This window comes from Hylobates moloch, unplaced genomic scaffold (genome assembly GCF_009828535.3).
Source record: "Hylobates moloch isolate HMO894 unplaced genomic scaffold, HMol_V3 SCAFFOLD_10, whole genome shotgun sequence".
NCBI lineage: Eukaryota > Metazoa > Chordata > Mammalia > Primates > Hylobatidae > Hylobates > Hylobates moloch.
Genome location: NW_026652285.1, coordinates 94422364 through 94449775, shown reverse-complemented (window position 1 = coordinate 94449775; position 27412 = coordinate 94422364). Strand labels below are relative to the sequence as shown.

At 54.2% G+C, this 27412-nt stretch overlaps 1 protein-coding gene across 3 annotated transcripts; it reads left to right on the top strand.

The window, feature by feature from the left end:
• The first annotated feature begins 305 nt into the window (after window positions 1-305).
• Window positions 306-26838, top strand: LHX6 (LIM homeobox 6). Of its 3 annotated transcripts, XM_032165049.2 has the most exons (10): window positions 306-606; window positions 1783-1854; window positions 2235-2417; window positions 2779-2900; window positions 12027-12247; window positions 15026-15126; window positions 15340-15435; window positions 15629-15803; window positions 19703-19806; window positions 24639-26838. In XM_032165049.2, the coding sequence occupies exons 1-10, from the start codon at window positions 523-525 to the stop codon at window positions 24657-24659; spliced, it is 1179 nt and encodes a 392-aa protein (XP_032020940.1). In that variant the 5' UTR covers window positions 306-522; the 3' UTR covers window positions 24660-26838. The 3 variants fall into 3 exon arrangements, with proteins under 3 accessions (XP_032020940.1, XP_032020941.1, XP_058301507.1); XM_032165050.2 differs by lacking the exon at window positions 19703-19806; XM_058445524.1 differs by lacking the exons at window positions 306-606; window positions 19703-19806 and adding an exon at window positions 905-955 and having other exon boundaries at window positions 24639-26834.
• Window positions 26839-27412: the final 574 nt, after the last annotated feature.

The following is a 27412-nucleotide window of genomic DNA, read 5'->3' as shown; positions in this document are numbered from 1 at the left end:
GCCGGTGCCTTTGTGTACCGGCGTGTCTCCGAGTCTCTCTGTCGGCAGCTCTGAGTTTCTGTGTGTCTCTGCGTCTGTGTGTGTGTCTCTCTCTCTGGGTCTCTGCCTCGTCGTGTGTGTCTTGCTCTCCCTTGGCGGGGAGGGGATTGGTCACGCATGACTCATCTTGAACCGAGCGGGGCTCCAGAGGCAGGGCGGCCGCCGTTGCAGCTGGAGGGGGAGGAGGACAAGGAGGAGGGAGAGGAGGAGGAGGACTACCAGGAGTGGGAGGAGGAGAAGGAGGGGGCGGGGGCCTCTCCAAGTTTGTCGGGACCTTCTTCCGAGGCAGCGGCGGCAGCAGCCAGGGAGGCCGGGGCTGCGCGCGGGCCGGGGGCGGGGGCTGGGGCCGGGCCCGGGGCGGCGGGGCCGGCGCCTCCGCTCTCCTCCTGCTCCTGCAGCAGCCTCTGCTCCCACTGCGGCTGTGGCCCCCCTCGGCGCAGCTCTCCGCGCTGCGCGCCCGCTGAGCCCGAGGTTCCCCGGCCCATGTACTGGAAGCATGAGAACGCCGCCCCGGCGCTGCCCGAGGGCTGCCGGCTGCCGGCCGAGGGCGGCCCCGCCACCGACCAGGTGAGCCGGCGAAGGACTGGGTGAGCGGCCCGGGCCGGGGTCGGGGAGGGTCCGGGACCCAGCCGGGCCAAGCAGGGTGGCGGACGGTTGCAGGAAGGAGGGGTACGAGGGTGCGCCTGTGAGTGTGTGCTTGTGAGTGTGGGAGCGCGCGCGAGCGAGGGGGGGGGGGTCGCGGAAAGCGGGAACACATTATGCAAATGTTGGAGGAATTTCTCAAAAAGCGATTTAGTAAAGACACAGGCGAATCAAGAGGAGGCGAGGCCGGTATTGTCCGTCTGAATAGGCGCTGATAGCGCCGATGCGCCGGGGGTTGTGCGGGCGCAGCGCTGAGAATCCCGACGCGGGGCCGGCACCGGGCGCGCCGAGGGGCTGGAGGGTGCTTTTTCCTCCCCTTGAGCGCCTCTCTTTTCTCTTTTTGGTCCCGTTTCGCCCCCAATCTCGCTCCCTTTTTGCTCCGGGTTTCCCTCCGACTGGCCCTCGAAAGGCGCCTGAATCCGTGTCAATATCGCCGCTTCAATTTCGCCGCGCGTGTCAGGCGGGCGGGCGGGCGGGTGCTCACCGCGCTAGGGGTTTTATTTTCTTCAACCACCCTCCGCCCCTCACCCATCTCTTTTTTATTTTCTTTCTTTCTCTCTTTTCTCCTTTTTGCATTTTGTGCCGAGAGGAGAAGGGAGCGAGGAAGGGGGGTGGGGGGGGGGGGGGGGGTGGAGAGAGAAAAAATTCGATTTTTAATTACTACCATTAAAAAATCAAATTTGCAATTCTTTGGGCGGCCTGATGGATCTCACTGATTGACAGTTGGAATTGACACTCTGGCTACCTCTTATCTTGGGCATTCACGACAATTTCTAATTGCAGGTAGTTTGTGTGTGTGTGCGCGTGTTTTTTTTCCCCCCTCAGAGGCTTGGATTGCAAGGGAACTAAGCGATTACTTCAAGAGCCACGGGTTAAGTGCAGGGAGAGGGGGAGAGAGAGGGAAAAAATCCAATCCAAATTCAAATTGCTTCATTAGAGAGACACCGCTTTTGTGGGGAAGGGCTTTAAATGCCCACTACAAAGTTAGGACTCATTGTTCGGCGCCGGTTTATATAACAGGCGCGGGGAGGCGCTGGGCTCAGGCTGCGCGGAGCCAGTTCAGCAGCCGCCGCCGCCTGCGTTCCCTCCCCCCTCCCCCAGGTGATGGCCCAGCCAGGGTCCGGCTGCAAAGCGACCACCCGCTGTCTTGAAGGGACCGCGCCGTCCGCCATGGTGAGTCCGTTTGGCCCTGCCTGCGGTGCCCAGTCCTCCAGCGGCCCGGCCCTGGGGACCTGGCCAGGCTTTCCGGCCACGAACCGCTGCTCACGCTCTGGGGGACTCCCGGCGGGCGCCGCCCCTCTCTGAGCCTCGGTTTTGCCGCAGGGAATGTTGGCTTTAACCGCTCCCAGCACCCAGAATGCGCGTGTTAAAAGTTGGGGCCGTCCCTTCCTCTCCAATAGGCCCTTCCATCCCTGTCCTTCAGTCTACGGCGCATCGTCCCGGGGAGATTTCGTTGTCAATTGGTGCTCGGGGGCCCCAGATTTGTCTCCAAGACAGCCCCAACTCTGGGTGCCCGGGTCAGCGCTCCTCTCTCCTTCCCTCCCCCGCGGCAGGCTCAGTCTGACGCCGAAGCCCTGGCAGGAGCTCTGGACAAGGACGAGGGTCAGGCCTCCCCATGTACGCCCAGCACACCATCTGTCTGCTCACCGCCCTCTGCCGCCTCCTCCGTGCCGTCTGCAGGCAAGAACATCTGCTCCAGCTGCGGCCTCGAGATCCTGGACCGGTATCTGCTCAAGGTGAGACAGGGGTAGGTGTTGCGTGCGTGTTGTCTGGGCGTGGGACGCAGCGCAGGAGACTGCAGGGAAGCACCGCAGGCTCCAGGTCCTCTTACTTCCAAATCCTGGCTCCACGGCTGGCTGCCAGAGTGCGAAGCTTTGGGCAAGACTTAGGGTCTGCCTGAGCCCCCGGGTTCCGTCTGAAAAATAAGAAGAGTTTATTTCAATTTCCCTGAGTCTCAGTATTACGGGAGAAAAATAGGGGAATCGCATGCACCTTCTGAGCTTCAGCGCCTCTGACTGCAAATGGGACCGGGAAGGCTGGGGCCCGGCGTGAAAGAGGCCCGCGCTGAGCCGACCTCCGTCCCCGCCCCCTCCCCAGGTCAACAACCTCATCTGGCACGTGCGGTGCCTCGAGTGCTCCGTGTGTCGCACGTCGCTGAGGCAGCAGAACAGCTGCTACATCAAGAACAAGGAGATCTTCTGCAAGATGGACTACTTCAGGTAGGCTGCGGCCGCCGGGCCAGCAGTGTCGCCGAGGGCAGGCCCCGGGCGCATTCGGAGGCCACTTTTGCGGCGTGTGGTCTCTTCTCCAGGACCCCAGCGTCCCAAGTGCACTTCCGGCGCGCAGCGCTGGTCCAGCCTGCCGGCGCTCAGCGGCGCGAACCCAGAGCTCCAGGCAGCGCGCTGGTGCCTGCACAGGTTTGCGCCCCGGATCTGCCTTCGGTCCTCGCGGTCCATTGGGTTTCGGTATCGTCTCTGGCTCTGTCTCGGGTCCTGCCTAAGTCTCAGGCTCCAGTTCCGACCTCGAGCGCCTCGGTGGAGCTCTGACGTCCCCAGTTCTGGCCCGGACCCACTCGGATCCCAGCCGTCGTCCGGCTGCATTTCCATTGCGCTTGGGCTTCGAGTTCCAACCCTACTCGGACGTCAGTCATGCTGGGGTCTCTCCCTGGCTGGACGCTGAGCTGGGCTCCGGACTCTTGCCCTGGCTCTGACCCTGGCTCCGCTCTGGGTTCGAGTCTGGTCCAGCCCAAAGCACCAGCGCCGCAACCGTCTCAGATCCGATCCCATACCCAAGCGCCTCGTCCTGAACCCCAACCTCTGTCTCCGGCTCCATCGCAACTCACTCCCCGGCGTCACTGGAGTGTCGCATTCCGAGTCTGGGGTCATGCGCAGGCCCCCGGCGCCTGTTCCGTCCCAGCTTCGCTGTTGTTTTGGCCCGACTTTGGCCTCTCTAGGGTCTAGGCCTTGCCTTTGGGCCGCCGGGATGGAAGTGGTAGAGCCGGGCACCCAGAGCCCTGAGTGGGATTACCCCGGGCTGCGCTCTCCGTACTGCAGGCCGCGTCCCAGCAGCCCACAGCAGCCAGGCGCATCCTCCTGTCCTGCCGCGTCTTGGCCACTTGCCTGGGCCTCGCTTCTAGCCATGAAGCCCGGACCTGACCTGATTATGGGGTCGAGGTCACTGCAGGGTCACGGCCTTGTCTGCTGATCCCAGTGGGAGGCATCAACCGGCCTGAGGCTTGGACCACCAGGCCTATAGGATCAGAGGAGAATGGTGGAGAATTGCTTCCTGAGAGGGATGCTTGTTCCCAAGTGCTGTCTCAAAAAGTGGAGAAAGCTGCTTCCCTGTAACTACCCTCCAACCCACAGACATCTTTCCTATCCTTGCATAGGAAGACGTCATGGCTTCAGTCTTCCTGGCCAGACCCCTGCCCTAGAAAGAGCCTCTGGGAGTCAGGGAATATGGTGGAAGGCGATCTCCTCCTGTGCACTGGCATTGAGCCTCCAGGGATCTGGAAAGAGAAGATCTTGAGTCTAGGGGAAGGTTGGCAGCATTTGGGGCAAGGGTACTCTGAAAAAACCATGAGAAGCATGGCTAAAGAGACGGACTCTTCCGTTATGGGATGGATGTGAAAGAGTGTGCAGCTGGGGTGGGGTGGGGGCAGCTCAACCAGGTGGCCTAGGACTCAGTGTGCAAGGACTGCCTGTGTGTCTGTATTGTCTGGGATCTGTGCAGTAGTGCTGGGGAAAGCATCACTGGGCAGGGGTGGGGGTGTGTAAATAGCATGTGTGTTCCTTTATGGACCAACGTCTGTCTTTTAGTTCATGCGTGGGTGTCAAGAGTGGGTGTCTGTATGTGAATGTTGAGACTGTGTGTGTGCGTGTGTGTGTGTGTGCGTGTGTGTGTGTGTGTGTGCGTGTGCACGCAAAGTGGTGAGGACAGGATTATATCTGGACTAGGATCTGGAGGTGAGAGGGTGAGGTGAGGGGATTCTGAAACTCCATCATTCCATTCCCACCCTCTCCTCTGAGGGGGCATTCCTGCTTAAGGGCCTCCACCCAGGCACTGAGGGATGAAGGGGGTGACATGAACATATTTGTGAATCTGGACGGCTGTGTGTGTGTGTGTGTGTCTGTGTGTATGTAGTCAGAAAAGGGTTAATGGTGTGTAACCAGAGTGTGATGTCTCCTCTCACTGTCCCATCTGAGTATTGGTTTGGCCAGGACAGGAAATGGAGGTTACAGTCACTGTCTAGCCACCTCCCTGCTCTAGGCCTGACTCCAGTTGGTATAAAACATGCCAGATGGGCCGGGCGCGGTGGCTCATGCCTATAATCCCAGCACTTTGGGAGGCCAAGGCCGGTAGATCACCAGGTCAGGAGATCGAGACCATCCTGGCCAACATGGTGAAACCCATCTCTATTAAAAATACAAAAATTAGCCAGGTGTGGTGGCACGTGCCTGTAGTCCCAGCTACTCAGGAGGCTGAGGCAGGAGAATCACTTGAACCTGGGAGGTGGACATTGTGGTGAGCCAAGATCACGTCACTGCACTCCAGCCTGGGTGACAGAGAGAGACTCTGTCTCAAAAAACAAACAAACAAACAAACATACAAAAAAACAAGCCAGATGATGCCTGGGGGCTCCTTGGATTCATCAGCTACTAAATTCAAGGTGCCAGCTTGGGAACCCAGCAGAATGGTGTCTGGGTCTCTCCCATAGACTAAGGCACCACTAGGACACCTCTCCTGGCTCTCCTAACAATAGATTTGGCAGTCTTATTCGCTACTTGCCCAAATTTCTTTTCTGCTTCTCCAGCCCTAGCTCATGCCCATGCTGGACTGAGCCTCCTTGGATACTGTGCTTTACTAGACCTTGAAACTAGTCAAAACACGGATCTTGACTCCACTGTTCAGAGCCTCCCCTTATTCTGGAGTCTTCTTCCTACTGCAGTGGGGTAGAGAGTAGGGTGTGCAGCCACTGTGGGAAGAGGCAGGAGACTGGGCCCAGTCTGGCCAGTAGTGACCTTCGCAAGTTGCTGCATCTCTCGGCCCTTAGTTCGCCCTTTCCGAGGCTGTCTCCCAGAGCTGCCAAAGAGGCCACTGTTGGGGGGAAGTCTCCATAAAGGTTCCCTAAATGGCGGTTGGTATGAACGCTTCGATTATCACTATTGTCATCATTGGCAGGGTGCATGCTGGGCACAAGCCCACGATGGCATTTCCCCACGCAGCTTGAGGAGCAGAGCCTGCCTGGAGGGATGGGACTGGGCCATTTCTGGGCTGCAGGTTCTGAGCACTAATCTTTTTCCAATGACAAGAGCCCTGAAAGCAAAACTAAACCAGATTCCTGGTTAAGAAAATGGAGGCAGTAAAAACTCACGTTCTCTGGGTTGAGGGTAGAATTGTGGCTCTTCTGATCATTTCTCTCCCTGCAGGCATAACCCATCCCTGGCAGCCCCACCTGTAACAAAAATAATAAAACCCACAAAAAGGGAAAGAAAAAGCCGGTCGAGTGCCAGGCAAGGACTATTGTCTGCACTGCACTGCAGCCCAAGCTCTGGGTGGCTGCTATGAGGAAGCTCTTCCTGGAGAGAGTGTGAATGGTGGCGTGGGAGGCAGAATTTTCCTCTAAGGAGCTGGGGCCCAGGGAGGGGTCACATGCTGAGATTCTCTGGGCTTCTGTTTCCTGAAGCCCAGGGTCAAGGGTCTGGTAGGATGTGGACTGGAGCACTCTGCCCAAAGAGAGGCCAAGAGCTCCCAATGGGGCAAGGCGGAGGGAGTGGCCAAGGCCCCATGGAGGGGGAGCATGAAGATCCCATGGTCCTCTAACCTCTGGTATTTTCCCCAGGGAAGAGGGTCACCTAGGTTCTATCCCCCACCTTGTCCCTCCTTGACATCATCTTATAGACCCTCCTTCAGTCTCCATTGGCAGAGCTAGCACTGGTGGCTCAGGGAATTAAAGGTTAGGAAGGAACTCCAAGTTCACCAGGGAGAGAGTCTGCAAAGCTTAGAGGAGACATGGAGGTCCAGTGCTGCTCCTGGCTCATTTGCATTGTTGGGAGAGGTTGGTTGTCATTGGCTGCGTGTCCTTGGCCAGGCCACTGGACTCTGCCTCAGTTTCTCCAATTCACACTCTAAACAGGGTCCTTACCAACCCTTGTGGGTTCAACCAGATCCCTACCTCCCCTTACTCCCTGAGATTCCCAGCAGGAAAAAAAAAATATCACCAGAAAATGTGATGGGACTCTTAATTTCTTCACCTTTTTGTGAAGACCATTTTCTTTCTGTTTTCTTCCAAAAATGGAAGAAAATTCTGGAGGAAAAATAGTGCTCCTTTCCAGGACATTCACATTTCCCCTGCTACCAACAACCACAGCCCCGGACAGCTTCCCATACCTGCAGCTGCTACCCTACAATAGGGCATGGCCCGATCTGCAGTGCCCACCTGGCTCCCTCAGCCTGCTGGAACATCATGCCTGTTGTATAGTTGGGGAGACTAATGTCCTGGGAAAGTGCCATTGCTTGCAGTCACACAGGACACCAGTCATCAGAATGTATGGAGTTCTTGTCTAAGCCAGGAACTGGGCTAACCCTTTACCTGCTTTATCTCATTTAATTCTCAGGTCCACCTTGTGTGTATGATACTCTCATAATCCCACATTATGGTGGTCTGGGGGTGGGATCGAGGAACTGAGACCCTGAGAGATGAGGTCACACGGCTAAGTGGTAGAGACTAGATAAGCCCTACAGCTGCCTGGCTCCACCATCCCTGCCCCTAAACACCCCCATACTCTTCTATAGGTGAGATATATCAGCCACCCATCTATGCATCATGGGGCCCCTCTCTGCTGATCCTAAGAGTCCCTGCCCAGTTTGGTTGGCACACCCGCTGTGTTTTCTGATGTGTGGCTCCCTGGGTGATCTTGCAACACTTGGGCAGGAGTGACCTCAGAGGCCTGTGAATGGAGCACCTTTGTCAACATCAGGTCACTGCGGTCCCTGGCCCTCCTGCCTTCTGACAATGGGAGTGAGGAGTAAAGGGTTAACTGCCTCCCCTCGTGTTTATGGGGGTGGGGGTTCAGTGAGTGCCCTGGAGGCTAAAGTTCCTCTTCCCAGCTAGGCCCAAACGACTTCAGGCAAGCCCTTAGCCTTCTCTGGCCCTCCGCCTTGAGCCCAAGTTCTGTCGCGGGCTCCAGCGGGAGAACCCTACCCCCTCCCGCAGAGCGAGGGTCCCAGGGGAAGCGCGGAGCGGGAAGCGGCCCCCCACCGCGGCAGAGAGCGGCCCAGCGGCGGCCAGCTGTTGGGGGACAGATGTTGGGAGAGCCGAGAGGGGAGCTGGGGGAGGAGCCTCGGGGCCGGGACCTCCGAGAAGCGGTCGTTTTAACCTCTTAATTGCTGGTTCTGGGTTTTTATTCCCCCCTCTGGCTTCTTCCCCTACGGGTTTACCTAGAAGGGAAGGAGCAGAGAGAATAGGTAGGGCTCCACCTCCAGCCCACCTTGTTCGCCTCACAGGATCTAAGGCCTTCAAGAACGTCTCGAACCTAAAATAAGTGAACCTCCGTTTGAGTTTCGGCCTCTCGGCTCAATAGCTTAGTAACTAACATTGGCGTCTCCACTCTGAGGTTTGGTTTCCTTGTGCAGAAAAGGGGTAGCTTAATAGTGGGAGAAGGGGTCGAGGTGAAACTCAGATGGGCTCTTTCGTTGAAGCTCATTCATCCAACAAATAATTACCAAGTGCTTACTAGGTATCCAGCATACTAGGCTGGGAAAGTGAGTCTGACTTGGTCAAAGGCGCAGAGCTCCCTTCATATAACCACGAGTACCCAGATATCTCTGCTCTCCTTTCAGGGGGTAGAGGGCACTGCGGTGCGCGACGCCCACCTTACTCCTTTTAGCAGTTGCCAGGATGAGCAGTATCTGTCGAACACCTCTCCCCAAAGCGCCGCGCATCCTTTGCACCTAGGCCCTTCACACGCCGGGATCCAGGGACGCAAGGCCCGGACCTCACAGCAAGGCTGGGGTGGCAGTGGACACACCCCCTAATCCCTTTGGTTCTCTGATGGCAGTTCCTGCACATCTCTTTCTTGAAGTTTCGTTGTCTCCGTGGCCGATTTCGCTGTTTCTGGAATCCGGTGGCTCCGGCCTCGCAGCCCGCCTAGGAAGGAGCCTGTCGTTTTGTCAGAGCCTGGATCGATAAGCCTCCTCGCGCCCTTCGTGCTGCTGCCTCCTGTCCTGGGTGAGGGACACGCTGCAGGGCAGTCTGCAATGCAACCAAACCTACACAATCCCCCCTAATTCCACCTCAGGGATCCGGCGCGAGGACGATTTCGTAAACTGAACGGAGCCACGAGGAGCACAGGAGGATCCTACAGCTGGGACAGCTTCCAGCATTTCGGGAGACACGCGGAGCATGAGAAAGTTGCTGAGAGTTCACTAGCGGCGCCGACCTCGGACCAAGGGTATGAGGACACTGTGACATACCTGTGGAGGCGCAGAACGGACTCGGGCGTCGGGGACTCGCGGGGCAGGAAGATCGCTGTGCGCGGAGAGTCTGACATGTCCCTGGCCAAGGGGAAAGAATCCCACGAGCCAAGCGCACAGAAGGCTCAGCCGCTCTTGCCCGGCTTCTGATGGCCATGACCTTCCCTGCTCCGGCTCTGTCCGCTCCCTGAGGACGCACTCACCGCCTTCTCCAGGAGGGTGGGCCCTTGGCCCCGCGCGCTGGAGATTCCAGAATCAGCGGCCCGGAGTGAGGACGCGGCGCTGCCAGACCAGCCCCGCTTCCTGTTCATCCATGCGGGATTCCAGCTTTCCTCGTCGCCAGTCCAGTTGCTCCGCAGGTTCTAGGTACTTTTTGCACCTTGGAGGGGGCCTCAACCTCAGCCCCATACCCTGTGGAGTTTCCGGCAAATCACTCGCCGGCTCTGAACCTTCGATTCCTCGTATGAAAACCGGATGCCACAGTCCCCACCTCACCGGGTTGCGACGAAGCCGAGAGGGCGCAACGTTGAGTCCCAGGACCCCCGGCCCGTAGTAAGGGCTCTGAGCGCGGCTGGCCTCCCCCTCCTCCTGCAGCACAAATAATCGGAAGCCAGCCTCCCCTCAGAGGCCAGAAAGTGCTCCCAATCCGGATACCACCAGCCGGGTGGCGGAACCCGGGGTCGGCTCTTCGGGGGGGAGTAGGCTGGGTTGGGCAAAGCTGTTTCCTCTCCCCTTTACTGCGGGACGGGGAACAGAGACCGTGGGCTGGGCTGGGCACTCCGCTGGGGAAGCCGCGTTTCCGAGGTCCGGAACCGCCTCTGCTTAGGGGAGCGGTGGACTCAACGAAGATGCTCAGCGCCTCCTGAGGGAACTGCGCCGGCCGCGGAAGGGTCCTGTCGCGCTCCTTGTTGGAGACAGTAGGGTTGGGGTTGAATCTGCGAGCGGAGACTGGCAGAAGCCTCTGGGCTCCTGCACTCAGTCCAGCCCGACGCTGTTTTTTTCAACCGACAGTTGCTTGAATTTGCCAAGGCAGGCAGGCTGTAACCAGAGCCTTTTTGCCGGACTGTTTCCTCCGTGCACACGCAAGCGATTCCCAATGCTCCCCCAGGTGGAGGGGTGCCGGCCCTGGGGACGCAGAGGCAAATCTTCTTGGTCCCCCACCCCCAACCCCAGGCCCCCAACTCTAGGAAGGTGGAAGGGGTGGAAGAGAAGAGCCAGAAACGAAACATTTACAAACCAGCGTGGTCAGCGCTGAGAGAGCGGTGCAGGGGGCCGTGGGACTCTGGGGGAGGGTAGGTCAGTGCAAAGGCCCGGGGGTGGGAAAGTGCTTCAGAGGAGGCCATAAAGACCTGGGAGTGACCTTCCATTGTGGCTGACTGGGACACATGCCTGGATGGTGGGGCGGCATATCTTGAAGGTTAGGGAGGAGATGGGCCTGAAGAGGATGTGGTCGCTTGGGTTTTGCAAACCCCAAGGGTTTTGGACCAGATCCTGAGGATAGAGTGGAGCCACCATAGGATTGTAAGCAAGGCAGAAACAGGATTTCATGTGCATGCTGGAAACTTTGCTGTGACTGCTCTGTGGAGGATGGGTTGGCAGGGGCGAGACTGGAAACAGGGAGACCCAGGAGGTGGTTGACAGTGAGGGTTGCATGATGGGAGCCTGGCCTAGGAGGGCAACAGTGCAGATGGTGAGGAGATGGATCCCAGAGATACTTGGGAAACAGAACCAACAGCATCAATGATTGGCTGGATGAGGGGTTGAGGAGAGAGAGGAGTGCATGATTATGATTTTCAAGCTTCAGGGGCTGGGCAAGTGGTGGCACCATTCTCTGAAACAGAGGGTGTACCAGAGGAAACAGGCTGCCAGGGTTGGGAAAGAGTCACAGGTGAGTCATCCACTTTAAAGAACACACTTTCCCTGGTGCCTGGGATCAGGCCCTGGGCTGACTTCTGGGATGGAGTAAACCAGAATCTGCTGCCTCCTGGAGGGGCTTCCAGTCTGGTGTTGGAGGCAGCTGCACCCAAACTGCCAGACTACAAAACCCGAAGGGAGAAGGAGAAGTCGTAGAGTCAAGGAAGGCTTAAGGGGCAAGAAGACATTCGATCCAGGCTTTTTATTTTTATTTTTGTCTTTTTAACATTTAGTATTATTAATAGAATGCCACAGGCTCCAGAGGGACTTGCTGGGTACTTAGCCAACTGCAAAGCACTAAACAAACAGTGGTAGTCATTGCTGTTGTCATCTAGTTCAGTGCAGGACAAGGAAAACGAGAACTCAGAGTTAAACAGTTTGCCCAGTGTCACAAAGCCAGAAAGTGCTTATCTGTCTATCTAAGAAACTGCACTTCTGTACAGCTGGTGCTATAGCTTATATTCATTTCTGGAGTCAGGATGGCTAGGGTTCCTATCATTGCAAGCGGTGTGACCTCCTGCAAGTTACGTTACCTCTCTGGTCCCCATTTTCCTCACCTGCAAAATTAGGATTAATTGGGATAATCAACGCAAAACAATTAGAATCTTGCTGGGCAAGTGGTAAGTGCTCAACAACTTGCCTATTATTACTATTATTGTGTTTTTTCTAACTTGTGATGTATTTTTAACAAACAAATTAATATGCAAATATAAGTGACCATCGCAGAAAATTTGGAAAATTCAGAAAAACACCAAGAAGAAAATAAAAATCACCCACCAGTTCACCTCCTAGGTGGGACTAGGTGTAGAGGGTTGGTGCGTCCAAGCTAAGGCTAATGCCTGAGTTGAAGACTTAGAGGTCAGGAGCCTGGGGGCTGGCGGGCCATTGGGTGGTGGAAGGAGGAAGGTTGGCCTCTCTGAGTCTCGACACCCCGTGCCTGTCCTCTGGACCTGCAGCCGATTCGGGACCAAGTGCGCCCGGTGCGGCCGACAGATCTACGCCAGCGACTGGGTGCGGAGAGCTCGCGGCAACGCCTACCACCTGGCCTGCTTCGCCTGCTTCTCGTGCAAGCGCCAGCTGTCCACTGGTGAGGAGTTCGGCCTGGTCGAGGAGAAGGTGCTCTGCCGCATCCACTACGACACCATGATTGAGAACCTCAAGAGGGCCGCCGAGAACGGTACCCAACCTGCTCCGCCTGGCACCTCTGCCCCCCGGCCCTTTCCAACCCCACCCCACCCCACCCCAGCACCTCAGGAACCACTCACACTCCTCTACCGATTGGGCCTTCCCGGTATCTTTCCCGCAGGCAGCGTAGGGGTGGGGCGGCGCACAGATCTTGCACTTCCGGGTCGATCTTTTGCTTGGGAGTCAGAAGTCACTGCCCTCCTTTGCAACTATGTTTCCTTATCAGTAAAATGGCGTTAACGACAGAACACCTTCCCAAAGATAGATGAAATGATGTGTTGTAAAGCCAGGAGGCACTCAGTGAACCCTAGAGATGGTTCTCATAATCGGGCAGCCTACTCCACCTTTGAACAGCTCTCATTGGCCTGGGGGCTCATCCCCTCCAGTTGCCCGGGACCAGGCTTGGGCGAGTCCTAGAGAGATGACTTGGCTCCCATTCTCCCAATTCCTATCCTAGCAGCTCCAAGCCAGAGGTTTGAGGAAGGGTTTTCATCCTGGACCAGAGTCTCTAACTACAAGGAGAAAGGACCAGGTTTCTGAGTCTGGAGACCAGGCTCTCACATACTGTGTTGACATATGAAGTTTCCTTTTCTCTCTGGGCCTCAGTCCCCAAATCTGTGCAAGACAGATACTGGACTAGAATGATCCCTAAATCTCTTCTGGCTCTGACACTGTGATTCCCCAGATTGCCCAGGAATAAGATCCAGGTCTTCCAGGGATCCTGGGGACAGAGTTACAGACGGGATGGAGCTGGGAAAGGACAGTGCTTGGCTGTGGTTAGCGGCAGGGACTCTTTCTCTAATTTCCCTGTTAGGGTCTGTGAAAGCTGCTAACTTCTCTGTAACAGGGATTATTTTATGTAATCCTTACAACAGCCCTAGGAAGTAGGTGGCACGGCCCCATTTTGCAGAAGAAGAAACAGGATTTGCCAAAAGTTACATACTAGTAGATTTGCCTAGCTCCAAAGCCCAGCCTCTTAACTACCATACCATACCACACCATACCATACCATACCATACCATACCACACCACACCACACCATACCATACCATAGCACACCATACCATACCATACCATACCATACCATACCATACCATACCATACCATACCACCTTGGCCCTAAGCTCTAGGGCACCTTAATCAGATCTCATAAAGCCAAGGAGGCTTCTGGGATGTAGCTGCCTCTGTTTTAGTTTCCCATCTAAAAGACCAACACACCAATCCTTGCCCTGCCTGTTTTCCTAGGGGACATTAATACCACAGAGTGTCTGCCCAATCCCCAGTTCTTCTGGGGAGGAGTAAACTACCCTGCCTCAACTTCTAGGTCCCAGCCTGGGGACTAGTCAGGGACCGTTAGAGTGTTCCCGGCCATGGCCATATCAGGGCCATCATTTTCTCCTGCCAGGATCAGGACTAAGTGGGTCTAAGGGGGCATCTAGTGAACTTGGGTTTCACTTGCTGCCTGCTTATCTGCAGTGGTGGGCAATTAAATTATCTGCAGTGGTCAGCAAGTCAGCAGTAGGGCTGGGATGGAAACGCAGGAGTCAGAGCTTTCCCACACTGTGGTCCATCAGTGACCACAGGCTCCTTCCACACATGGTCCAACCAGGACCACCTGTAGTTACAGCCTTGCCAATTACATCCTAGCTCTCACAGCCACACCTGTCCACAGACTTAACATGCTGAGGAACTTGAAAGCTGGGGCCTCCGATCTCTCTTACTGATCAGCCCTCAGTATTGGCTACTGTTTCACTTTTTAAACATAACACACACACACATACACACACGTTCATTGTAGAAAAAATAGAAAAGATGGTAAGCAAAAAGAAGAAAATAACGATTGCTCCAAATGCTGCCTTCCTTCATATTTTAATGTGTATCTTTTCAGATTTTTTCCATGTATGTTACAGTGTTTGCTTTTTTCTTTCAACATAATTTTTTCCTAATTAAAAAGTTACAATAAATTGTGAACAATGGTTATTTCTGAGTGCTGGAATTACTGGTGATTTTTATTTTCTTCTTTGTGCTTATGGAAATTTTCTGAGATTTTGAGGATATTCAGAACAATGAAGTATTAAAAATAAAATGGGAATATGGTTAATGTTTTAGTATGATTGTAAAAGTAATATGAGTGGGAAGAGAATATCTAACATATACTTCGGTTAACAAAATTAAACCTTAGAAAAGTAAGGCAACATATGATTGTTTTTAAAAATCTCAAAAGTTACAGGAATACTGAAAGTAAAAAGTTTCCATAATCACATTCCTGGGAAGTAAACCACTGCCAACACCTTGTTGTATATTCTTACAACCTTTTTTCCTTCCGCTCATTTTTATAAAATTAGGAGCATAGTTCCGTTACTTGCTTGCATCCTATCTCCTCTAGCTTTTGGTGTCCCCCAGTTTCGCCAGCAGGGAGCCCAGTTTGGGGCATTAGGGTCAGCTAGCTTTCAGATTCTAGTCGAAAGGGCCAGGGCAGGGGCTTTCCTTCTCTCTGAGCCTGTTTCCTCCCATGTATAATGAGGTAATGCCACCTCTCCTTAGGGCTGTAAGACGTGGTCCAGTCGTGTAAGAAGTGTCGAGTACTGAGCGGACGCTCAGAAACCCCTTCCCCAAAGACTGAGCTCAGGGACTAGGACCCTGGGATCCCTGCTCCCAGCCAACTCCCGCTCCTGACCCTTCCAGGGACAAGCTCCCCCCACCCCCGTCCTTTCCAGGCTGCCACTAGAAGAGATGGGGACGCGTGGTCAGCTGCTTCTATCGCCCCCAGGGAACGGCCTCACGTTGGAGGGGGCAGTGCCCTCGGAACAGGACAGTCAACCCAAGCCGGCCAAGCGCGCGCGGACGTCCTTCACCGCGGAACAGCTGCAGGTACCGCTACAAGCAGTGGGCGGCGGGGGCGGGGGCCGGGCCAAAAGTGGGCGGGGCCGACAATGGCTCCTGGCTCCGCCCCTCGGCCCGGACCTGGGTGGCGGGGCGGGGCCGCAGCTGCCTGGGGCGTGGCCTGTTGGCTGGCGCCGCTGATTGGGCCGGGGTCTCGGAGTCTCTGCGTGCGGGCGCCTCACCGCCCTCCCCGCCCCGCAGGTTATGCAGGCGCAGTTCGCGCAGGACAACAACCCCGACGCTCAGACGCTGCAAAAGCTGGCGGACATGACGGGCCTCAGCCGGAGAGTCATCCAGGTGGGACGGGGGTGGGCGGGGCCTGGGGACCGCGGGCACGCCCCGGAGCTCGTAGCTGGGCTCGGCGCGGAGGGTCGTGCGTGCACGTGGCCATCCTTCAGCAGGAGGCGACGAGGCAATTCCGCCTGGGGTCTCCCGGCGGCGCGTCCGACTCTTTTCCGCGAGGCTGAGGCTGCCGAGGCTGTCGTTCCAGGTGTGGTTTCAAAACTGCCGGGCGCGTCATAAAAAGCACACGCCGCAACACCCAGTGCCGCCCTCAGGGGCGCCCCCGTCCCGCCTTCCCTCCGCCCTGTCCGACGACATCCACTACACCCCGTTCAGCAGCCCCGAGCGGGCGCGCATGGTCACCCTGCACGGCTACATTGAGAGTAAGTAACCGCAGCGCCGGGAGCCGCTGGGTCTGCGGGGAGGGGGCGCGGAGGAGCGCACGTGGGCAGCTGAGGCCGAGGCGTGGGGTGGGGGGCCTTGGGGAGCCTCGTGGGTGAAGAAGCGGGACCCGAAGTCATTTGGATCTAGGAGTTGGGGGAAGAAGGGTCAAATCTTCGGCTCTGCCTCAGTGGAGCGGGGTCCTTCATAGAGGCAAGCGATTCAGCCATTCAAAAAATGTTTTCAAAGCACCCACTCTGTGCCAGTGCCCGGAGACTGGAGAGAGAACAGGATGGACAAGGTACCTACTCTGTGGAGCCTGCGTTCTGGTGGGCATGGAAAAATAACTAGGCAGATGAGCGTGTCGTTTTAAGTGGAATGATTCCTGTAGGAAAGGTGCTGGGTAGGAGTGACTGGAGATGCTGCGGGGTGGAAGGGAAGGGACTGGGCTGCCTTTCAGCAAGCAGAGACTGAAAGGATGGATAGGATTTAGTGAGATACCTGGAGTGGGGGAACGGAATGCACGCAGGCCCTGGCCCAGAAAGCATCGTGGCTTGGGTGTGTTCTGGGGAGCAGAAGGCCAGTGTGGTGGGAGTGTCCAGGGCTGTGAGGCCTTAGGCAAGTCACCTAACCTCCTTGAGCCCTGATTTCCTCATCTGTAACCTGGGATGTCAATAATGCCTGCCTCACAGGGTTATGAGACACCATTCATGCATTCAGTAGCTATATCTTGAGTGCCTTCTGTGTTCTTTGCACTGGGATACGACAGTGAACACAGTAGACCAAAGCTGCTGTGCTCCTGGGGCTTGCGCTCCAGCATGGGAGATGGTGGAGATGATAAAGTAATAGGGAGGGAGCAGGCATGTCCGTGGCAGGGAGCGCTGTGGCGGGGATGCAGGGGCAAGCGGGTCATGGTGAAGTGACTTGTGAGTGGGAACCTGGAGGAGTGAGGGAGGAGCCCCGGGGATTTCTGGAGGATGAGTGTTCAGTGCATCTGCTGCTGAGCAAGTGCCTATCACAGATTGTCTTTCCCTTTGAAGTTGTTCCCATCAATTGTTTCCTCTAAGCTGGGCATGACCAAAAAAATATAAATGACTACGATGCACACACACACAAATCCTCCCTTCTCTGGCTCCACGTAAGAGGGAAAAAGAAGGGAAATCAGAGAGAGAACTGCTGCTTACTGACCATATGCCATACACTCTACTGACTGCGTCTCTAAACATCAGAGGCCACCATCTCGTTGAATAGATGAGGAAACCAAGGGCCCACTGTAAGTTAGTGGGAGCCGGTATGCCTTAATGATCGAGTGTGGGCTTTGGTGTCAGATTGCCAGGCTTCACATCCCAGCCCTGCCATTTACTAGCTGTGTGACACTGGGTGAGTTTCTTAGGTTTCTTGAATACTCATTCCCTCATCTGTAAAAATGAGGTCAAGAGTATCTCAAAGCAGTGTTCTGAGCATCAAATGAGGTAACTGAAAATCTTCAACATTCAGCAAGTGCCGCATAAGTATTGGCTGCTCTTGTGATGGTGGGAGTGGTTTTGGTTGGCAGAACTAGGAGTGCAGAGCCCTGTCTCTGCACCAGGCTGCCAGTTGGAAACCATGTCTCTTTATATAGTTCCATTTCTGAACTATCTGCTCAGTAGGAGCGACATTTTCCCCCTTTCTTTTCTAAACAATGACTATATTCAGGCTGCACAGAGCCTGTTAAAGGTGCCAAGGATCAGGGGCTCTATAAGTACCAGGGGTCTGAGCTACCTGCTAATACTTGGTGTAGAGTCAATAAAAAATCTAGATGATCCCTTTGGACTTGGGGCCATGACCACCAGAGTCCCTGCCAGGACTCTGTCCATACACTCTGTTGACCAAACTTAGATCTGTCTTTGCTGCTTAGAGAAGAGGCTGAGGTGCCCTCTCCTCTTACCCTTGTGGTGGAACTCAGCTTGGGGAAGAAGAGTTTGAGGGTGTGTGCACCTGCACCTCTTGCTGCATGACTGAGAGTCACCACAGCAGTTTGCTCTATGGTAAACTACAGTTGTGACTTTTCTGAAGCCTTAAGCTGGGAAGCTAATGAAAGTGTTAGGACCAGACCCCAGAAAAATGAGTTTTTCTGTAGAGTTTGCTCTGCAGTTAACTAAAGTCACAGAATACTGAGTTTCCTGGAGGCTTCGAGCTTGGAATCTGATAAAAGCTTTGGAACCAGACCCCAGAAAAATGCAGATGTACATACGTTTTCCAAGTAATCTGAAGTTGTATATGGACTCCTTGAACACCCCAGGTGAAGAACTCCCAATTTAATATAACTCCTTTATTCTACAAATGGGAGAACTGTGGCTCAGAAGGGCACAGTGACTTGTCCCGGTTTATATATCAGTTGTAAGTGTCTCTACAATGCCCTTTCCCTGTGACCAAAGAGAATGAAGCCTAAAGAAGAGACCAGCAATGGACTTCTCCGCTGTAGTGATAAACAGGCTGAAGCGTGAGAAATTTGGATCTGACACAAAGGTGGACTTTCCCCAACAGTTCTAGATGTTGGAATATGGTATGGAAATTCATTCAGCACATACTTAATAGTACCTACTAAATGCCATGCCTCACTCTAGGTGCTGGAAATCCACAAAGATCTAGAATCTAGAAAACATACAGAAAATTCCTGCCCTCGTGGAGCTTGCATTCTAGTTGGCAAAGACAGATAATATCAAATAAATAATAAAAATATGCAGTAAGTCAGGCTGGGCGTGGTGGCTCACGCCTGTAATCCCAGCACTTTGGGAGGCCGAGGCGGGCAGATCACTTGAGGTCAGGAGTTCGAGACCAGCCTGGCCAATATGGTGAAACCCCCTCTATACCAAAAAATACAAAAATTAGCTGGGCGTGATGGCACATGCCTGTAGTCCCAGCTACTCAGGAGGCTAAGGTGGGAGAATCACTTGAACCCAGGAGGCAGAGGTTGTACTTAGCAGAGATGATGCTGCTGCCCTCCAGCCTGGGTGACAGAGTAAGATTCTGTCTCAAAAAAAAAAAAAAATGCAGTTAAGTCAGATGATAAGTGCTAAGGAAATAAAATAAAGCCGGGAGGAAGACAGGGAGGGTAGGGGATAGGTGTTGGTGTTGGATGCAGTTGTAAAGAGAGAGGTGACATATGAGTACAGAGTCCTCTAAGAGGCATGGGTAAAGTCATAGTGATACCTAAGAGATATGAACTTACTGAGGGAGGGTCTGAATAGATGGGGCACAGCCTTGCTTGCAGGGCCTGAATAGGCAGGGTACAGCCTTGCTTGCATGTGCATTAATATGAAAGCACATATTTAGGAGTGTTTATTTATGAGTGAGCTAGATGGTTATACCTCACTCTCACATAGCTCTTTATAAAGAGCATCACAATTGGCCTGGCGCGGTGGCTCACGCCTGTAATCCCAGCACTTTGGGAGGCCGAGGCAGGCGGATCATGAGGTCAGGAGATCAAGACCATCCTGGCTAACACGGTGAAACCCCATGAGGTCAGGAGATCAAGACCATCCTGGCTAACACGGTGAAACCCCGTCTCTACTAAAATACAAAAAATTAGCTGGGCATGGTGGTGGGCACCTGTAGTCCCAGCTACTTGGGAGGCTGAGGCAGGAGAATGGCATGAACCTGGGAGGTGGAGCTTGCAGTGAGCCAAGATCGTGCCACTGCACTCCAGCCTGGGCAACAAGGCGAGACTCCGTCTCAAAAAGAATAAAAAAATAAAAAAAGATCATCACAACCAACCCTACTGAAATGTTGCCCAGGGCTACCCAGGAGGTAAGTGGCAGAGATGAAACTGGTTTCAGGGCTCCAGTTTGTAGAGCACAGGGCAGGTGGGATCCTGTGTGCAGCCTGGGGGATGAGCTCCAAGGCATCCTCTCGTCCACAGGTCAGGTACAGTGCGGGCAGGTGCACTGCCGGCTGCCTTACACCGCACCCCCCGTCCACCTCAAAGCCGATATGGATGGGCCGCTCTCCAACCGGGGTGAGAAGGTAAATGGAGCCAGGTTGGGTCTGGTGGGTCAGAGCCACCCTGCTGGGGATGGGTTTCTGGCAGCATCCCCTGTTAACAATTTGGTACCATGCTGCACTGTGGCAGACCCTGTCTTCCTGGCCTGCTGAGACCCCCACCACACCCCCACAGCAGTCACTGGAGCGGCGGCTGCTGGCATGTTCTGTGTGCATGGCCACTCCGAAGGCCTCCTTGCAGCTCCCCACTGGCAGTTTGCCCTTCTCTGTCTCAGATTTGCGAATTTCCTTTACTCAAGCTTTGAGGTTCCAGGGAGGGCTAATATCACTCATCACCCCACTTCCCATCATCTCACTGGTTTCTCCTTTTCATTCTTGTCTATTGGGAGTGAATTCCTGAGCTGATGGGGTTCGGGGATAGCTGGCCAGCCAGTGACCTTGGTCAACTGGCAGGGCCTCCTCTGTGGAGCCAGGATTTCGGGTTGTCTCAGGCTTTAGGACTGTACTTCTAAAAGGGTGCTTAGCTGTCGCCATTCCAGGGCTTCAAGGTATTGTTTCTGAAGCAATGCAACCCTTTGTTTAAACTTGTCCATAGTGCAGATGAAGGTGGAAGGAGCTGCTCTGAAACCATGGAGAGAGGAGGAGCCTCACCTCCCTCCCAGCTCCAAGACACCTCACAGTTAGCCTCGAAAGCCAGTGCTCTGAGACAACGCTTTATTTTAGAAATGGGAACATTGAGGCTCAGATAGCTCAGAGTCAGAGACTGGATGAGAACCTTTTTTTTTTTTTTTTTTTTTTTTTTTAGACAGAGTTTCACTCTTATCACCCAGGCTGGAGTGCAATGGCGCAATCTCGGCTCACTGCAACCTCTGCCTCCTGGGTTCAAGCGATTCTCCTGCCTCAGCCTCCCGAAGTAGCTGGGATTACAGGCGCCTGCCACCATGCTTAGCTAATTTTTTTGTATTTTTAGTAGAGACGGGGTTTTGCCACATAGGCCAGGCTGGTCTTGAACTCCTGACCTCAGGTGATCCACCCACCTCAGCCTCCCAAAGTGCTGGGATTACAGGCATGAGCCACTGTGCCCGGCCCAACCTTGCATTTTTTAATTCACTTACTTGTTTATTTGGAGACATTTCCTATGTCTTGTCTGTGCGCAGCATCCCTGAGTCTGTTACCAGGAGTGGAAATGAGTAAAGTGTGGTCCCTGCCCTTGAGGAGGCCAGAGTCTGAAGAGGGAGGCAGATCCCAACAGTTACAATACGGTGTGACAGGGGAAGCCATGGGAGCTGGGGAGGGGGAAGGGGGCAAAGGAGAGAGGCAGGGAAGACTTCCCAGAGGAGGCAACCTCTAAGGCCAGGCCTGAAAGCTGAGCCATCAGGGAAAGCATGAGACACCAGAGCTCTCAGGGAACCCTGAGCCATTCAGCATTGTTGGCAGGCATGTCTGGGAGGATGAGAGGAGGAAAGCGAGAGCCTTGAGGCTGCCAGGTGGAAGAGTCTGTATTTTATGCTGCGGCAGTGTGGGGTCCTGGAGGGCCTGTTGCAGAAACATCACCGTAGCAGTCTTCAGAGACTGCTGGGTTGGAGGACACCCAGTAGGAAGCAGGGATCCCTGGAGGTCAGTGGGTGTGGCAGTCCTGAGGGAGAGGGTCAGAGCGTTAGGGCTGGAGTCAGGAGCCCTCCAGTTCAGCAGATCCCGGTCTTGGTGTGCTCGGAATCACCCGGGCAGCTTGTAAAGATACAGAGATTCCTAAGCCTCACTCTCAGAGAGTCTGTTGGGGTGCAATATAGGGATCTGCATGTGTAATACTCAGCCTGTGTGATTCTAATGGGCAGCTGGGGTGGGGACAGCTCCTTTAGGACGGTACCTCTGGCTCGGCCTCCTGATTGAGCTCAGTACACCTAGTATGTGCTGAGCTCTCTGTGCCGGGCACCACAGGAGAACGTGTGTGGTGTGGAGGTACAGACAGCCCTGGACAGATACATTTGTAAGTAAATGGTAGTGCCTAATGTGAAATCCTGCGGAATCTGTAGTGAGTGAGCATGCCCCAGGAACATCATCGCCGCTGAGACTGTCACTATCATAGGAAGAGCTGCTGTTTGTTGAGCTCCTTCTGTTCAAGGCAGCTACTTCTCACATGGCATCTGGTTCACACCTCCCAGCCACTTTGTGGACATAGAGATGGCCTTCTCATTGTAAAGAGATAAACAGATTCCGAGAGGTGACATGACTTGTCCAGGGATGCAGCGAGTCTGTCGGACTCTGAAGTCTGCGCGGTTCAGTAATCACTTCCTTTTGTGCGGCACTTTATTGTGTACACAGCCCTGTCTCCGACCTCATCCTTCATAGTCTCCCTGGGAGGGCGATTGTGATGACCTCCATTTCATACTTGCAGAAACGGAGGCTCAGACAGAGCAGTGCTCATCCAGACTCACAATGTGAGCATGGGCAGAACTGACCTGGATCCTAGAGCCACCTGCCTCAGAGCTGTCCCTTCCTGTGGGAGGGGATTCATCCTATTAGACCTGGCTCTGGGACTGCAGAAGTGAGCTGACATGATCCCTGCCCTCAGGGAGCTTGTGGCTTAGCACAGGATGTGGGCAGCTACATTGCAGGGGAATGGGCAGCTGGAGTAGGCGAGAAACTTGACCTTAGAGGACCCAGAAGAGGGGGCAGGGAGCTCTAGGGGAGAGACAGGGGATGAGAAGAAGGGCATTCCACATCAAGAGAACCGCATGTGCAAAGGCCCAGAAGCATGGAGGAGCTTGGGACGGAGGGGACCTTGGGGGGTGTTCAGTGTGGCTGAGGTCCAGGGAAGTGGGGAGAGCCGACAGGGGCCACAGAGCAAAGGATCATCGAAAGAGGGTCTTGGACATTATATGGAGGGCAGGGAGTGGACCCTGGAGGTGCAGAGGGCTGGGCTCAGTGCTTGGAGAGGAGCCTTTGCCTCCTGGTTGCTCAGCTAAGCTTGTGGTTCTGTCTCATGCAGCTTGGGGGATGAGCCACGCTGGAGGGCTGTCAGATTTGGCTATAGACAGTTTCTGGCTTCTGGATTTGGCTGCTGAGCCAGAGTTTTCCCTTGCTGGGCTGTGTCCCCAACTTTGCATCCAGAAAGTCTGCATTAAAGTGTCTCTCCCTCCTTCATGACCTTCTGTCCTCTCACTGTCAGGCCTTTCCACCAGCTCCTAGGGACTTTTCTTGTCCACAATTCTCAAATTCCTGGGGCTTGGTGGGCGGCAGGGTGTGGGATGTGTGTGGCCAGCACAGGATTGTCTGGGCTTTCTTCCAAGTCCTTCCAGGCCTGAGCCTGCCTAGCTTTGAGGAGACTCAGTGTCCCCATGGGGCTGGCCCCTGAACCCACTCATCTAGGCCAGCACTGGCCTGGCCAGGAGAACAGTGCTCTAAGCACTCAGGGGAGCATCCCCTGCCTCCACCGCATCATCATTTGGCCACACACGCCTGTGAGGTTCCAGAGCCACATTTCTTCCTGGTTGTGTCCCCTGATCCCACAAATCCAACACTTGGAAAGTTCTTAGAAATCAGGGCTAAGCTGTCATTGATCAGTGGAGGAGACTGAGGCCCATGGAGGGGAAGGGTCCTACCAGGGTCACCACTCTTGAGAGAGCTTTTCCTAATAAGGGCTAAAACCCAGGCATTCTGGAGGCCAAAGTGGAGCAGTGGCCAGGGTGGGGAAGGAATGCCCACCCTGGCCACTCTGGAGTTAGGCCAGCTTGGAATCCCAGCTCTGCCACCTCCTTCCTGTGAGATCTGGGAATGCAATTAGTTTCTCTGAGCTGCAGTTTCTACATCTGCAAACTGGGGATAATAATAGTTCCCATTCCCTAGGGTTGCTGCAGAGAGTAAATGCATAATGTGTGTAAAGAGCCCAGCATGGAGCCTGGTGCACAGAAAATGCCCCGAGGTGTTGGTTATGATCGTGATCACTATTATGGAGATCATCATCATTGCTTTCCTCCATCACCTCCTTGTGATAACCAATTCTGGGCAAGTAACATTCCTGATCAGAAAAGGGAACAGCCATGTGGTCATGCCCACTAGATGCCCCTCACACTTTACTGTGAAATGACACATTGCCATTGACCAGCCAGCCAGTGATCCTTGACCTGAACTTCAGGGAACTGGCTGTGTCCGCAGCAGTGAGATGTCAACCAAGTGCTAGAGGCAGGAGTGGGAGGGGGAAAGGGACAAACAGTCCTGATCTCCTACTGTGTGTTGGGAACCCAGTGTGTCTGAGCCACGCACTTCTAGGCTTCGTGCATGTGAAGATTAAGCGTATGTGAAGTGCTTAGCCCGTGGCCCTGTGGGTAATAAGCAGTCAGCCACTATGGTCATGGTGACCTTGGAAAGGTAGAGGCAATGTGCTTTGGTAGGGAGAGCTTGCCGTGAGCCAGGCCTGGCCTCCAGTGCCAGGTCCTCTTCCTCGCTGTGTGCCCATGAGCTCACCTGCTTCCACCTCTTTGAGCCTGAGTGCCCTCCTTGTAAAATAGCGTTGGAAGTCCCTCACAGGACTGTGGTGCGGCTTCCGTGAAGTCAGGCGCGGAAGGTGCAGGGTGAAATGCCCAGAAGGCTTTTGCTACTGCTGTTGTATCTCATTGAATCTTTCTGATTCTCAGAGAGAGATTTTGTCATCCTTGTTTTAAAGATGAGGAAACAGGCTCAGAGAGGTGAAGTGAGTTGCCCAAGGTCCCACAGCAAGTCAGTTGACAGAGCCAGGATTTAAACTCAGATCTGGGCCCTGAGCCCACCCTTCTTCTCTGTGCCTTTGAGGTTCTCTGGGGGGCAGCAGGGTGGGGCAGGCCCCCAGCTCAGCCACCTCCCATGCCCTCCTCTTGCAGGTCATCCTTTTTCAGTACTAACGCTGCCGGCACTTCCGCATCTGCCCGTGGGCGCCCCACAGCTGCCCCTCAGCCGCTGAGATCCAGTGTCCAAGCTGCGGCCAGGAATCCACCCACCTCCGCATCCACCCCCGTCCGCTATCCTGCCCACCACCAGGTCGGTTCCCGAGGCCTGGCCTTTCCCTCTCCTGCTGAGAACCAGAACCCACCAGGAGCACCACAGAGTCCTCCTCTTGGAAAGCAGAACTCCCTGAAATCTGGAATCAGGGTGGAAACAGCCTGTTTTTCCCATTTAAACAGGAGTCCTCTTCAACTTCAGCTGATTACAATAGCAAAAGGCGGAATTGAATTGTGCGACGCCAACGGCCTTCTAATTTACAGGTTTTTTCCCCCACATTGGCCTTTATTTACTACTTCCTTGGAACCATCTCTGAATTCTGAATAGCTGACAACCCCCAATGTTATCCACTCTGTTGCTTTTGTCTGGAAAACTCTACAGTGTTTGTGGGATGTCCGCAAAGGAAAGCTATGTTCTAATTTTATCATTTCCATCTGTCTGGTTATGTCAAGTTAATTCAGAAAGAGAAGAGACAGTGACCAACCCTGAGAGGCCTAATAGGGCAGAGATGGAGGCCTGCCCAGACTAGGAGGCAGGGGGGATAGACAGGGAATGGGGAGAAGAAAGACCCCTATTGGTTTGGAAATCAAGGAGAGGGCGGTGACATATTGGACCAGAAGAGGCACTAGCCATTTTAAGGAGAGGAAAGAGAAAACTTTGGGGTCAGGGAGAGACCCTACCCCCACCTAATTATCCGGCATATATGTAGGAAACATAGCAGCGATGGTATTCGATCTGTGCCATGACTCTTCTGAATGTTTGGACAGGTTAGAGTTGGGGACCCCTGTTGGCCACTTGTTGACCTCTCATAGCGGTGCTTGGGCCAGGTCTTCTCGATGGCAGGGGGATCCCTTATAGGGGAGAGGGAACAGGGCCCAGTGAAATGGCAGTCAGAATGTTAACCCTGGATCCATCTCTAAGTAGAGAGAGGGTGCCCATTGCCTAGGTGAGTGTGCCAAGCTGAGGATTCCAATTGGCGCCTCTGAGCTTCCCCACCAATACCTCCTGGAGCCAGCCCCACCCACCCCTGAGAACAGAGGCCAGACACAGCTGCGTAACATCTATCCTGCTACAACTCTTCCACCCCAAACAAAAGGGCTCAGGCTACACACGACCATGATTTATGTTTTCAGGGGATGCCCATTTGTCCCAAGCTTATCCTGTAATTCTAGAACTACCTGGTGTCCTGATGCATTTTCCACTAGAGGTTGCTAATCAGCATGTTTTAGCCCAAGTCCGCCTTCCTGCTGTGGTTAACCTGTTATGTTGCTTTTGGAAGGAGACTCTAAGACAGGGAAAGCAAGTTCATGGTACATACGCAGCCGTTGTCTCTGTTTTTACCCATGGCAGACATTGCTAATCAATGGCAGCTTTATCTCACCGAGTCTGGATAAGGCTTCAGAGTTCAAATGCTTGAAGTTGGCACTTAAAATGAAAGCCTATAGCTCATTCTTGCTCTGGGATCTACAGGCGGGGTAGGCACAGGTGCAGCCTAAGAAGGGAACCTGCTTCCTCTCCCTTCCAAAGACGGTGACGGCTGAGTGAGGGCAAAGAGCAGGCACCACTCAGAACGTGGTGAGTACAGCTCAGCTCAGCACTCAGTCATTGGTAGCTTGTGCCCAGCCTTGTGCTAGGCGCTGACATTAACAGGAGCAACCAGGGCCCAATCCCTGGCCTTGGGGAGCTCAAATCTTTCCTTTGATTTTTGCTCTGATCATCAAGGCCCCAGTGGCAACCATGTGGTAAGTGGCCAGCCAAGCCCTGCCCAGGGTCACCCAACACACTCTGCCTTGAGCCTCTCCTCAGGGTCTATTCCTCGCGTGGATTATGTGGCCGTAGCATGTTACAGTTCAAACATGTCTCCACTACCCTGTTAAGAGCAGCCTGGGAACGTACAGGCCATCAAGACTATTTATTTAAATACAAAAAAAGGGGGAAAACACACACACGGAAAAAAAATTGTAAGCACTTTTTTTGTAAAACCAATGTCTGTTTTGTTACATACCTTTCATGTTGTGCTTTGTAAATGTCTTATTTGTGTAATAAAGTTAATGCAAGTAGAAGTGCTGGCACTGAAACCCAGAACATGATGGGATTCCATTTCTTTCCTGCTCTCTGGTGAAGGGCTTAGGTCCCTGGCTCCCAGAATATGTGGGCTGCTGGACAGTGTAATCCTCCTTCCTGGGAAACGGGTACCATTTCTCAGTTAGTAAACAATGGATTGTAGAGGCCTGGTGATGGGTTTCTTCTCTAAGTACTCAGTCACACCTGCTTCTTATCTAAGCTTTGGAGGAAATCAGGCTGCTTGATGCCCTCTGTTCCAGTCTCTGAACGTACACTCTCTGCTGGGCCCTGTGCTGGCTCTGCACACTCAGAAAAGGCTCCCAGCCAGACCCTACCCTGGAGGAGCTCTCAGTCTGGCAAATACTGTGGGAGCCAAGGGGGTGGGTATTAGAGCTGGATCCTATCACACAAGAAGGTCACAGAATAGGTAAGCAAGAGTGTGGGGCAGGGAGGGAGGTGCAGAGGAGCCTGTTTGGAAGATGGGGAAGAATTTAATAAGGTGAAGTTAAGGGAATATGGAATGGGCAGCAGGGCCCCAGCTTCTGCACAAGACTGGGTCTTATAGTGGTTTTGTCAGGCTCCAGAGCCACCT

Bases quoted from the DNA above. Each gene is read 5' to 3' on its own strand.
- LHX6 (XM_032165049.2), top strand. From the start codon at position 523: ATGTACTGGAAGCATGAGAACGCCGCCCCGGCGCTGCCCGAGGGCTGC. The intron at 2,418-2,778 runs GTGAGACAGGGG...CCCCCTCCCCAG, and splicing joins TGGACCGGTATCTGCTCAAG to GTCAACAACCTCATCTGGCA. The intron at 19,807-24,638 runs GTAAATGGAGCC...CTCCTCTTGCAG, and splicing joins TCTCCAACCGGGGTGAGAAG to GTCATCCTTTTTCAGTACTA.